At 37.4% G+C, this 14,559-nt stretch overlaps 1 protein-coding gene across 1 annotated transcript; it reads left to right on the plus strand.

The window, feature by feature from the left end:
• The first annotated feature begins 8,409 nt into the window (after nt 1-8,409).
• Nucleotides 8,410-11,176, plus strand: LOC121748527 (UBP1-associated protein 2C-like). Its single transcript, XM_042142942.1, has 6 exons — nt 8,410-8,731; nt 9,558-9,678; nt 9,887-10,030; nt 10,155-10,351; nt 10,431-10,506; nt 10,588-11,176. Exons 1-6 carry the CDS (start codon nt 8,577-8,579, stop codon nt 10,888-10,890), a joined length of 996 nt encoding a protein of 331 aa, XP_041998876.1. The 5' UTR covers nt 8,410-8,576; the 3' UTR covers nt 10,891-11,176.
• The last annotated feature ends 3,383 nt before the right edge of the window (nt 11,177-14,559 follow it).

Consider the following 14,559-nt stretch of genomic DNA (forward strand, 5'->3'; position numbering starts at 1 on the left):
GATAAGGAATATTGCACAACACCAAGAATTACTCTCGAAGAAATTTGAGGTGAAAGATCTTGGGGAACCTCTTTTGTATTTGGAATCGAAAGAAATAATTTTCAATTGTCACAAAAGGGATATAGTGAAAACGTGCCTAAAGTATTTGAGATGCATAATTGCAAGTATAGAGATACCCCTATGGCTAAGAGAGACACATTTAGTCTCATTCAGTGCCCTAAGATAAATCTTGAGATTTAGAAAGTTCAAAAGACTTTATATGCTTCGGCTATAGGGAGCCTAATGTGTGCTCAAGTATGAATTAGACCCAATTTGGGTTTTATTATTAATATTGGGCAGATATCTCACTAACCCGATATGGATTATTAGGAAGCAGCAAAACGGGTTATAAGATATTTACATAAAACTAAGCATAACATGCTCACATACAGAAAATCAGATCATTTGGAGAGATCATTAGGTATTGTGATTCTGATTTTGTTAGATGCCAATAAAATGATCCATTTTAAGTTACGTGTGTCTATTTCCTGTGGAGCCATTTCGTGGAGAAGTGTTGGGCAAACACTTGTAGTTACTTCTGCCATGACAACAGAATTCGTAACTTGTTTTGGGCATCTAGTTCTTGAATATGACTGCAAAATTTTGTCACTAGGCTCCATATTGTTAAAGGTATTGAAAGACCACCTAAGTTATGTTGTGACAATAACTCTGCGGTATTATATTATGAAACAACAGGAGTTTCCTAGTTGTTAAATAAAGTGTTCGGAATGGACAAATACATATAGAGCATAAGGGAACGGATTTGATGATGACAAATTCGCTCATTAAGAGACTATCACCCAAGGTCTTTCATGGGCTTGTAGCCTAAATGAGAGTTATGTTGTTTAAGGATACTTTCGTTCAGTGATAGTAGTTTTGGTTATTGCTCTATATCGTGTTTTTGAACATGCAGTTATAAATCTCATGTTATTCTCTGCAGAAATAAAGTATTATGTTTTGTCAATTACTTGTGTAGTTTGGTTTTGGTTTTGGTTTGATCTCATTAATAATTTGGGAGGACCGGTTGGAAATGGGCATGTATGATCACCTTGCATGAAATTTTCATGCTACACTCCATAATTGATCTATTGTTGATTATGTTTGCATATGTGATTACTGATTGGTTTAATCATGAAAAAATATGGTGACTACCTCTTTAGTCATATGTCGATATGGTTGACAATAAGATTGTTCGGAAATACACTATGTGATAGCATATTTGAGCGCTCATCCGGTTTGTACACATTTATTTGGTGTCATGTGTTGCCCAAGTGGGAGATTGTTGAAAATTTGGGCTTCCACATGACTAATTTAATGTGTATGGCTAACTTTCAGTTGTCCAATTAAAGTGATTCTATAAAGATTAAAGTTTGGGCTAAAAGTGTATTTATTTGTTATGGAAATAAGTGCAGATACCATATGTGATTTTCTATTTGACGAGGGGCCGAATAGAAAATAAATGGGTTTATATTTTATATAAATATAAACTAGGGTTATGGTCCCCAGATATCATAAGAACATTCGATATCTCTGTATTCTCTAGGCAGACTATTGCGAAGAATGTTTCTGATCGTTTGGAAGATCCATGGCCGCTGCAAAGCAATTCCGCCATTTAATTTTAGATGGATCAAGGTACGCTTCCGCTCTACAGTTTCTGCTCCTTCTCTGTCGTTCTTGGTTAATCATCATAGAGAACTTTATGTAATTGTTCACTCCATTATTCTAATAATGAGTTGCATGCATCTCTTGACTTCATAGTTGTTACCACATTCAAAGTATTTTTGATGGACGATTGTGAGAAATGGTTTTGGAGTCTTTAGATTTGTAATTCATTTTGCGAGTTAATATAACATACAAATAAAATGAAAGTTTTTGTGAATATTGAACATTTTCAATTTACAATATATTCGACAGTCCCAAATTTTAAGCATAGAAAATTGAGTTGAAATAGTACACTTCTGAGTTCTGACAGCTCGGCCAACATGATCATAATTGTTTGTTGTACACAATCTATTCCTACTCAATGATCACACATCAAATTCGGCTTTCACTAATTCGACCATTTCAGAGCTACTTAGTATCTAATTATGTTATAGAATATGGATGAAGAAGCGCTGCGTGTACATGGAAGATTAGTGTGGAGATGCATCACACCAAAGCAAGAAGTGCAAGATTCAAAAGGTAGTTAGAAACGGCTACTAGCCGTTGGTGGTTATTGAGCTCTCGGTTGAAGCTCTCGGTTGATGTAACTGCTTTTCAAGAAGTGAAGTCTCGATCACTTCATTAGTTTAGCTGATGTATAAATACATGATGTAGAGTTGTAATCAGTAGTTAATCACATCCTTGAAGCAATAAAGAAATTTTTTTCTCTCCAACACAATAGCTCTACATTCTCTCTAGTTCTTGTTTCTTTCTCGATCAAACTCATTAGTTCTTCAATTGGCGCCGTCTGTGGGAACGCCGAGAGGTTGTTGATCGGTCAAAGCTCGTAACAATGGCAGCAAGGCTCGAAGCAGAGAAGTTCTCGGGCAAAAACGACTATGGCCTATGGAAGCTCAAGATGCGAGCGGTTTTGGTTCAACAAGGGTTATCGGCTGCTCTGACTTCGGGTGAAGCAGATGGGAAAGCCAAGGGTCCGATGATGGATGATAAAGCCCAGACCAAGTTTGATGAAATGCAAATGAAGGCGCATAGTGCTGTTATTTTATGCTTAGGAGACAAGGTGCTTAGGGAGGTTCAAGGAGAGACAACTGCCGCTGGAATTTTAAAGAAACTAGATGAAGTGTATTTGGCGAAATCTCTCGCAAATCGCTTGTACATGAAGAGAAGGCTTTACTCTTATAGCTTCTCTGATGATAAGTCAATTGTCGAGCAGCTTGAAGATTTCTGCAAAGCTGTAGATGACTTGGAGGCAGTTGATGTGCAGATGAAGGATGAGGATAAAGCGATTCTGGTCTTGAATGCTTTGCCGACTTCCTATGATCAGTTAAGAGATGCGATTCTTTATGGTAGAGACACTGCAATCACCTATAATGAAGTCTATTCTGCTCTTATGGCCAAGGAACTGCAGAGTAGTGGCTCAAGAAAGGCAGAGTCTCAGGCAGAGTCTCTCAATATCAAGAAATGGAATAAGAAGAGGCTCCCAAAGAAGTTCGAGGAAGCCAAGTCTCAAGCCTCTGGATCAAAAGAAACGAGGTCTTGTCATTGGTGCAAAAAGCCTGGACACTTGAAGAAAGATTGTTTTGGCTGGAAAAGGAAAATGGCTGAAGAATCTAAGCCTAATTCGAACCTTGTCAGTAGTGAGGGTGAGGAGCCTGCTGAGGTTCTTAATGTTGATGAAAGGGTCGAGCATGGGTCATGGATAATGGACTCCGGGTGCTCATTTCATATTTGTCCAAATTTGGACTGGTTCTCTGAGATAAAAGAGTGTGATGGATCTGTACTACTGGGCAACAACAAATCTTGCAGCATCAGAGGGATTGGGAGCATAAAATTGAGGCTCAGTGATGGGTCTATTAAAGTCCTTACTGATGTCAGGCATATCCCTGAAGTCAAAAGAAATCTTGTATCACTTGGAACACTTGAAAGAAAGGGATTTAGCTTTCTTTCTGAGGGTGGAGAAATGAGAGTATGCAAGGGACAACAAATCAAGATGGTTGCTCATAGGAAAGGCAGTCTGTACTACTTGGATGCTGCTGTGGTTATTGGAGAATCCCATGCTGTAGTTAATGAGGATCTCAATGCTTGGCATCTTAAGTTGGGACATCCAGCTGAAGGCACCTTGAAGGAGATGATAAAGAAAGGATCAATAAAGGCAAGTAGTCAAGACAAAATGATGCAGTGTGAAGATTGTCTGCTTGGTAAATCAAAGAAACTTCCATATCCAGTAGGTGTTCATACATCTACCAGTCCCTTAGATTATGTGCATTCGGATCTTTGGGGCCCATCTCCTGTCAAGAGCCTTGGTGGGGGAAGGTATTACATGTCCATCATAGATGACTTCACAAGAAAAGTGTGGATATTCATCTTAAAAGAAAAATCAGATGCTTTTGGAACTTTCAGAGATTGTTGCACACAGATGCAGGCTGAAAAGGGTTCATATCCCAAGGTGTTGAGGACTGACAACGGATTGGAGTTCTTGTCCAAGGATTTTGATGCTTTTTGCAGAGAAAAAGGTATAAGAAGGCACAAGACAGTGCCAGCCAACCCACAACAAAATGGGGTGGCTGAGAGACTCAACCGCACTCTTCTTGAGAGAGTAAGATGCATTCTATCTTCATCAGGTGTTGGCAAGGAATTTTGGGCTGAAGCCGTGTCTACAGCTGCATATCTTATCAACAAGTGTCCCTCTACAGCAATAAAGGGGTCTATCCCGGATGAAATGTGGTATGGATCAAAATCAGATTATTCAAGGCTAAGACCTTTTGGGTGTAAGGCATTTGCTCATTTGAAGCAAGGAAAGCTAAATGCTAGGGCCTTGAAATGTATTATGCTAGGCTATCCAAAGGGTGTGAAGGGGTATAGGCTATGGTGTATTGAGCCTCAAAACCACAAGATAGTCATTAGCAGGGATGTAGTCTTTATTGAAGATGATATGCCATTTCTAAGGAGGGAAATTCCAGACAGGCCCCAAGAGATTACAGCAGATTCTGATATTACTTCTGATGATATGAGTCTTGAAGATAAGGAAGGAGGTGGAGCTTCTGAGAATCTGAGCAGTGGAGTTGATGATCAACCAGGAGCCACACCTGAGTATCAGATTGCAAGAGATAGGCCAAGGAGAAACACCAAGGCACCAGCTAAGTTTGCTGATTATGAGATGATCTATTATGCACTGAGTATAGCAGAACAGCTGGAGAATGCAGAGCCTAATACTTATCTTGAAGCTATGAGTGGACCAGAAAAGAATCAGTGGATACAAGCAATGAAGGAGGAAATTGAATCTCTGATCAATAACAAAACATGGGTGTTGGTTGACAAGGCTGAATATAGGAAAGTTATTGGTTGCAAGTGGGTGTTTAAGAAGAAAATTGTGGCCACTGATGCAGAGAAAGTCAGATTTAAGGCTAGGCTCGTTGCAAAGGGATTCAATCAAGAAGAGGGAGTAGATTTTAATGAGGTCTACTCACCTGTTGTGAAGCACAATTCCATTAGAGTGCTCATGGCAGTGGCTGCAAAGAAAGATTGGGATCTGGAACAATTGGATGTGAAAACGGCCTTTTTGAACGGGGAACTTGAGGAGACAATTTACATGGATCAGCCTCTGGGATTTGAGGTACCTGGATCAGAGGAGAAAGTTTGTTTGCTCAAGAAAAGCTTATATGGTCTGAAACAGAGCAGCCGGCAGTGGTATCTCAAGTTTGGAGAGAGTTTGGCTGATCTTGGCTTCAGTAGATCAATGTATGACAGCTGTGTGTTCATCAAAAGGCAGAAGAACAAGACACCTATCTACCTACTTCTCTATGTAGATGATATGCTCATATCCGGAGCAGATTCAATGGAGATCAAAAAGGTTAAGAAGCAGTTGATGAAAGCATTTGAAATGAAAGATCTTGGTAATGCAAGAAGAATACTAGGCATGGATATAGTCAGAATAAGAAGTGAGAAGAAGCTGTGGCTATTCCAGTCTGAGTATGTCCAGAAAATCCTGAAGAAATTCAGGGTTGACAACATGAGGAGTACTTCAACTCCAGTACCTATGCACCTTAAGCTGTCAAAGGAGCAGTCAGCAAAAACAGATGAGGAAAGAAAGGAAATGGGTGTCATCCCATATTCTAATATCATTGGAAGTTTAATGTATCTCATGATATGCACAAGGCCTGATATGGCTTATGCTATAAGTGTAACAAGTCGACACATGGCAGCTTATGGCAAACAACACTGGAGTGCTCTAAAATGGTCTCTGAGATATCTGGGAGGTGCTGGCAATCTGGGGATTTTGTTTACAGATCAAGGTGGAGCTCAGGAGGAGGAGGCATTGCAAGGCTACTGTGACTCAGATTATGCCGCGAGTATTGACACTAGAATGTCGCAAACCGGCTATATATTCACTTTGTTTGGAGCTGCTATATGTTGGAAGTCAAGTCTACAGAATGTAGTTGCTCTATCTACCACTGAAGCTGAGTATATAGCTATGACTTCAGCTGTAAAGGAAGGCAAATGGCTGCTTGGACTCGTTGGTGAATTCGGTTTGAAGCAAACTGGAGTTACTATACACTGTGACAATAATGGGGCATTGTGCTTAGCCAAACATCAGATGTTCCATGAGCGTAGTAAACACATCGATGTCAGGCTGCATTTTATACGTGATGAAGTGGAAAGTGGGAGAGTGAGGCTGTTGAAGATTGACACAGCTCACAATCCCGCAGATATGTTGACAAAGCCTCTAAGTAAGGAGAAGTTTAGGTACTGTTGCAGATTGGTGAATATGCATCAGATTGTGTTTTGAGCATTGCTTCATCATCCAGGTGGAGATTGTTATAGAATATGGATGAAGAAGCGCTGCGTGTACATGGAAGATTAGTGTGGAGATGCATCACACCAAAGCAAGAAGTGCAAGATTCAAAAGGTAGTTAGAAACGGCTACTAGCCGTTGGTGGTTATTGAGCTCTCGGTTGAAGCTCTCGGTTGATGTAACTGCTTTTCAAGAAGTGAAGTCTCGATCACTTCATTAGTTTAGCTGATGTATAAATACATGATGTAGAGTTGTAATCAGTAGTTAATCACATCCTTGAAGCAATAAAGAAATTTTTTTCTCTCCAACACAATAGCTCTACATTCTCTCTAGTTCTTGTTTCTTTCTCGATCAAACTCATTAGTTCTTCAAATTATGCATCAACAAAATGCATTGAAGAAAAGGCCAATTTGTTCTCGATGGTTTTGGCCGGCGATCGTGGCGGTTGTCCAACGGGGGCAGGGTAAACCCAAGGGGGTGCCGGCGATCGTGGCGGTTGTCCAACGGGGGCAGGGTAAACCCAAGGGGGTGCCTGGGACCTTAGTCCCCCTATATCTCATAATTGAATATGTATTTTGTTTGGTTTATAAGAATAAATCTCACAACTCCTAGAGGGATAATCTTACGGCAATGAGTCATAATTAATCACCTCCCAGCCTACAACTAAAATAATCTCACTAACTTAATATTAGATGAATAATTATATACTTATAGCAATCGAACGAACACTATTATATACACATATTTAAGTTTATCATCACCATTATACAAAGTATTTAAGTTTATCATCAAGTGATCAGTGGCGGATCCAGAAATATTTTTCGGAGGAGGTGGAATTTTGTTCTTTAAAACGTTGTTTGCCGTCTTCTCGTACATATAAACTGCTACTTCACCCATAATCATCATCATATTTTCTTACTATATTTGATATATTGGATAGGCTAAAGTTTAAAATTGGTTCCATATATATTACTCAAAAGAACTTTATAGTCATACACATTAACTGTCGGAGCTTTTGTTCCAAATATTTACGGTTCTATCAAAAATTAATAATGGACAAAAAGGTTGCTAAAGTTTTTATTTGAAAACTAACTTGATTATGAAACTAGTATATAAAATTGTTACAAAAGTATAACTTACATGAAATTAGTTTATAAAATTGTTACAAAAGTACCCTAGTACTTTAAAGTTATATACAATGAACGCCGTTGATGCTTTAAAGATATAATCAACTAATATATGTTTAATACACATGCCCATAATAATATTTATTGTGTAAATTTCATTTGTTATTTAAGAATTGAAGTAATAAAATATCTAGCAATAAGTCTGGTAATTATAACCATGGCTTTTTTCCGGAAAAACCTTAGTAGTACAATTCAACCTTCTCGGCCGCCAAGGGAGGGGCGACCGCCCCCCTCTTGCCCCCCGATCCCCCACTGCAAGTGATGCTCTAGTGTAGATGGATGTCATATCCGCCTCATCACGCTAGGGTGGAATCCATAAATATGTAAAAAAATTTATTGGATTCATGAATATGTAAAATTTTTATTAATATTAGTAACTTTATTTTAAAGCTCTACTTTTTCTTAAAAATTTATTGTATAATCCAATATAATTCATACAAAATTATTATATATAAATATATCATATAAAAAAATTCAAATCAGCGTTGATCGCCGCCCTCGCTAGGCCGGCAGTCGTCGATAGGCTCTTCTCCTGCAATAGGCGCTGATTGTGAGTGTCTTAATTAATCAGAATAGTGAGAAGATTATCAAATTTTTAAATATAATTGAAACGAATAACTCTATATTGGGCTCAAGGATCCACATTGCTCTGGCCTATTTATTACGGCCCAATTCATAACGAAAAAACGTTAGTTTAATCAAATGAATATGTTAAAATGAAGTTTTTTTCCGGCAACAGATAAAGGGTTCAGTTTTTGCCCTCCCAGCCAGCAATCCAGCAAGAAAAACACACACTGCAGCTGCCCTTTTCGTGCCAAAAAATCTTCAATTCGGAGCTAGAGAGAGATAGAGGAAGAAGAAATAGGCGCTCGCTGAAAATAGTATTAGCTCAGGAAATGGAGGATTTGAAGAAGAGGAAGCTAGACGAATTGGGGAACAGCGAGGTGTCGCCCAACTCGAAAGATTCGACTGCGAATTCAACTATTGAGGAATTGCGCGCGCTTCTTGACCCGCTCGCTAAGCCGCAGCTCGTTGATATACTTGCTAGAGCGTAATCCTCTAACCCTAATTCATTTTCTATATTAACTAGCTTTCTATTATCCCCCCTTTTTCACGATTGGAATATGTTAGAATTGTTACTGTTAGGGAATTTTTCCGGAGCTGGAGGCGTTTGTGCAGCTGATATCTGTCCTTTATTTTGAAGTACTATTTGTTACTACAAAATATTACTTCTATTTGATAGGAAATATTATCAAATATGGGATTTTTCGCATAAATGTTTCACTGGCTAACATGATTTTATGAATTATGAGCTTAGAGGATTCGATTGGTGGTGATAATAGTGTTGGCATTTTATATGGGCAGTCTAATATATGGCTCGGCTGATATTTACAAATTGAGACAGCGAAGAGTTGCAATGATTTCTCTAGGGATCTCAGGGCAATGTGGTGTAAGAAACAAGAGTTTGTTAGTATAGCCTTAAAGGCTATTTGTGATATTTGGCATTGATGTCCGTGTAATTAGATGCTGTAGCCGAGAAATTTAAAACAGGAAGGTTCGCCACAAGCCTATAAGTGGCAAGTTCGGATATGTTGGTTGTTGAAAATTGAATCAGGATGAGGGCTTTATCTCAATATAGAAGTTTATATGGTAGGATTAGAAGTTAATGGTACATTGCATCTATTGCATTATTGATGTTTTTACCATGTATGTGCACAAATGCTTAATTGTGCTTGTGTGTGGTGTGCGAGGTGGATGCCTGGTGTGTGTCTACATGTCGTCATACTACACTAAAGGCCATTCTTGTCCAACCTGGTGGCGTGCTGTGTGGATTGACATTTGTATGTGTGTGCTTGTTTGCATGTTCTGGCGTGAAGTGGGTCCCAATATCCTTCTATTGCTGAAGAAATTAAAAGTGTTGCAAGTGCTGATCCTGCCCTTCGAAAGCTTTTTGTTCGGGGTTTAGCATGGAATACTACTTCAGAAACTTTGTGTGCTGTGAGTGTTTGCTGCCTGCTGGACATGCATTTTGTTTTTTGTGAATTCACCCTGTTATACACTTATATGACTATTGGTCACTGACACTGATAATGTATCCAGAGTTTCTATGTGTATTTTCTTTTATCTCACATTCTTCGTCATGCAATTTTGGGGTGTTAATGTGAACTTCTGGACTTATTTATGTTGAGTGAATGATTGGATGCAGGCCTTTATAGAGCATGGTGAAATTGAAGAGGGTGCTGTTATATATGACAAAGTGACAGGAAAATCGCGTGGTTATGGTTTTGTTACTTTTAAAGATATGGAGTCTGCTCAGACGGCTCTAAAAGCACCTAGTAAAATGATAGATGTGAGTATTTTAGCTCGTACCTTGCAGACAAAATTGAAGTTCTTTACCATTTAAATAAATAACCACCAGCACCCCTTAGTCGAACTTCTCCTTTCCAATTTATTTACCCACATATTTGTTTCAGGGTCGTATGGCTGTTTGTAACCTTGCGAGTGAAGGACTAAGCAGCAACAGCATAACACCTGATCAAGCCCAAAGGAAATTGTACGTTGGTGGTTTGTCACCTGAGACGACCAGTGAAATGCTGCTCGCCTTCTTCAGTAGGCACGGTGATATTGAAGAGGGTTCCGTTGCTTATGAAAAGGAAACAAATAAATCGCGGTAAAAAAACTCCTCTCTTAAACCTGAAGAACAATTCTCCCATTATATCTGGTCTGATGGATTTGGTCCTTCTGTACAGCGGTTTCGGCTTTGTTACCTACAAGACTGTCGAGGCAGCAAAGAGAGCTATAGACGACCCCCAAAAATTGCTCGGAGTGAGTTCCCTTAATATAAAGACTCTTCTTTGAACTGTGAAAGATGGATATGTAAAATATCTTCCATCTCATCAATTGCAGGGAAGAAACATCACTGCCAAGCTAGCCGATAACTACAAAGGGAAGGTTACACAATCACAGCTACCATCATCCGCGGTTCCAGTGCCTGTACATATGAATGGTGGAGCCCCTATGGGGTACGGCTATCCCCAACCGATGGCAGCATATCCGCCTGCTTCCTACACAAACCCACAAACAGCAGCAGCTCCTCCATATGCTGTCCTTCCACATTACTCTTATCCTCAGTATGGTGTTAAGAAAGACACGCCTCCTCCACAAACGGCCATGGGGGGCTACCCTTCTTACTACATGCCCAAGCAATGACCACCTTAACCTTAACTACTAGTAAGGTCATGCTTAGCGCTGATGCACGTGTAATTTTTCTTCAATGGCTCGATCGCTTTACAGGTTTCTCTCTCTGATCGTAGCTGGGAGAAGAAAGAAAGAAACTCAAGTAGAGAAGAAGCTGCATGCTCTGATGCCAATTACTAATTAATGTTTGAATGATTTTTTTTACTTTCATCTTTAAATGATTTTGTTAGCCGTTCTGTATTTCGTAATACTGTTGACTAGTCCTTGCAATTTATTTGCTATGTTTTTCTGATGTGCATAATTGGTTAATGATAGAAAATACTACTACTCAAAGTTTGATGATGCATCAATTTGATCTGGATTGAGTTTAAGATGTTATGTGCGCTTATTCACGAGCTATTTTGTAGTTTTCACTTGCAACTTTAAATCATGATGCAAACTTTTTTACCAAAGTAAACTCCAAGAAATTGGAACCAATGTTCCAAGACATACAAATACTAGTGGTTTCAGCATCTTTTGCTAGTTTTTTTTTGTTTATTTATTCTTTTACTTCCTGATTGATAAAATATTCGTACTAGTGTGAATTGGTGAATCAAAGTACTTGTATTTGTAAGAGTGCAGTGCTATTTTGATATATTAATATTCCCGAATATGAATGCTTTTGTATACAACTGATATACTACTTAATACTCCTACTTTGCTACATAATGATGAAAAATAGATACTACATAATAATGTTGTAAAATTAAAGGCTTAAGTCCATCTGGAAACAATTCCTTCCCACCTAAACCAATGCAAATGACTATGAAGTACGCTACTTTCCTTCTAAATTATTTCACTGTAATGCTTTAATTACATTGAGATAGCCCAGCAGAGGCATGAAGCAATTTCGCCATACAAATATACACATGGATTATACCCCTGCATATGATGAAGTACAATAAATAACAAGACTTCAAGGTTATATCATGCATTAAGTTTTAGTTTGGCGTAAATTGTTATAGTAAAATCACTATTAGAGGAGTATTATATTTGCACCAAAATGGATTTGAATTTAGTATTCTTTTACAAAGAGAAGTAATGAGTTACCGATTTACCTTGTGGTGATTCGAACCACTGACTTATTAGTTAAAGAGGAAGCGTGTTACCAACTGAGCTTCACTTCATCGTTTGAGTTTGAATTTAGTATAAATGGTCGGAGATGGTATTAATATTAATTTTAAGTAACTACGAATTCTCTTATTTACTGCATACCTAATTATGAATTCAACGAAATAGTTATTTTTTGTGTATATTCTAAATTATTTTTATATTATGAATTTCGTAATACGTCAATTATGACCATGACCGTTCATGGTGGGACATTATAAATTTTATTCAATTTTCTATGATAATATTATTTACTTTCTTTCTACTTCAAAAGTTTCATTATTTCCTTCGTCCTCCCTTAGGAGTCCTGATAAGGGAGTCCTGATTTACTATTTTAGTATGTCCGAGATTAAAAGTCATAGTTGACTCTTACTAAATAAAAATGGGTCCCAAAGTAACAAAATCATTATTCCAACAATGTTTAAAAATTGCAATAAATCTCACAAACAACACACGCGAGAGGCATCATGGTGTTTCAAAAGGGAGTTTTAAGCCTTAAAACATATATGGGCCAATAGTTGAAATTGTATAGGTATGTTGTATTAGCTGTTTGACGTGTGGACCCGAAAAATAATTAAGACAGCCCAAAGAACAATTTGGACTCGTTTTTTTTTCACGCACATATTTTTCATTTCAATTTCCTAAAAGTAATTTCATACCTAAAAACGTGTTCTTAGGAGTTCTAAAATTTCAACCATCTGGAAAAAATGTGTCTTCAGGTGCGATGCTCATAATGATTTTCATCCGATAGAAAAATAGGGCACTCCCCAAATGAAAAGGAAAATTATTGTATATTTCTATGTATATATTTACATTATCTTGAATTATGTTTATTGTGTTAGAGTAGTGACATGTTTAATTATGTTTTTTATTTATTATTGCTTAGGGCATTCACGACAGAATCATGTGTCACACGTGTGACGTTAATGAGACATGCCACATTGGATGAGTCAGATTCCACGTGACATGACACAGACCGTCATACCACACGCGTGTGACACACCGTTGTAGTGCACACACTAGTCAAAATGATCGCAATGTGTGTAATCATTTTCTTGAGTTCATTTTTACTTTTAAATTTATATTGTTTTTTTACCGCTTTTAAAAAAGCTAATTTATAGTAAATGAAGTTATTAATCTCCTTCCAATAAATAAGATACTTACGCATTACTCTATTCACACCTCAAAATCATCCTTTTTTTTGCCAAAATTTTCTAATTCTTTCTTATTTTCTTTCAAATTATACCCATTTGTCACATTAAAAAATGAAACGTTTCTTTATGTTATTAAATTATATTATGCCCTGCTAGGTTTATATTTTATATTGCATTGTACACAGTTTTTTCACAACAATTTTATAAAACACTTTGTTAAAAAATCTCTATGACTGTGTTTTGATAGTGGAATCGGGATCCGCAGCCATGTCGCCTCTTGCTATTAGTATAATTTTTTGCAATTTCAAATGTTTCAACTATCATTCAATATTGTCCAGAGCCTTTGTCCTAGTGGCAAAGAGCTTAGACATTATTGTATGAGGTGCCAAGTTCGAGTCTTCTTGACAGTAAGCGACACTGGTAAATATTTTGTACTTTAATTATTTGAATATCTATAATTGTTTTTACTGGAACATGATAATTTGCTAACTAATTACTAATCCCAAATTAAGAGTTCATCATAACCGTCCATTCTTTTAATCCAAAGGCTTGATTTAACCTAGATTTGGGATATTTTTTTCCTTTTATTAATTTAAATAATATGAAAATGGGTATTTTAGTCCATTTGCATGCCAATACTCTAAGGCCATCCACAACGCTATTCCTATATCGTTCGTAAACCGTTCCTTAAACTACTATTTGCGGGCCCCACTGTACTTTTTTACTCCATTCCTTAACTAAGGAACGGAACCTGCAACCCTCCGTTCCTTAACCGTTCCTTAAATTACTATTCATTCAATTTCATTTTTTATTTTTATTTCCAACTCAATTCAATTAAAAAAACACACTTTAATAAAAAACAAACACACTTTAATAAAAAATACACAACATTAAAACAAAGTTACAACTTAAACTTAAAAAAATAAAAAGCACACAATTAAAATCCTTAAAAAATAAAAGTACACAATTTTAATAATTTCATCCGTCAAAGTGATTGTTCCAATATTTGACGCATTTGTTCAAAAGTGAAAATTGGGTGAAAATAGAGAAGATTTGAGAAGAATAGATGTGTGTTTGTGAGTGAAATGAATAATAAATATGAGTATTTATAGAGTAAATAAATTAAAAAAATAAAAAAAAATTACAAAACGGATAAAAATAAACGGTTGCAAATTATTTTTTTTATTTTTATTAAATTCGATTTTTTAAAAAAAAATAAATTATTGCGTCACCGTGATGAAGCCCACTCGCGGGGCAGCAAGTGGGCGTCATGCGTGCGCTGAGCGAGGCGACGTGGCGGAACGTATCGTGCCGCGTGCCGACGCAACGACACCCGGAACGGCATAGGCACGGAACCGCGACGACACGGAGGCTGCAA

Source organism: Salvia splendens, chromosome 9, assembly GCF_004379255.2.
Source record: "Salvia splendens isolate huo1 chromosome 9, SspV2, whole genome shotgun sequence".
NCBI classification, from domain to species: Eukaryota; Viridiplantae; Streptophyta; class Magnoliopsida; order Lamiales; family Lamiaceae; genus Salvia; species Salvia splendens.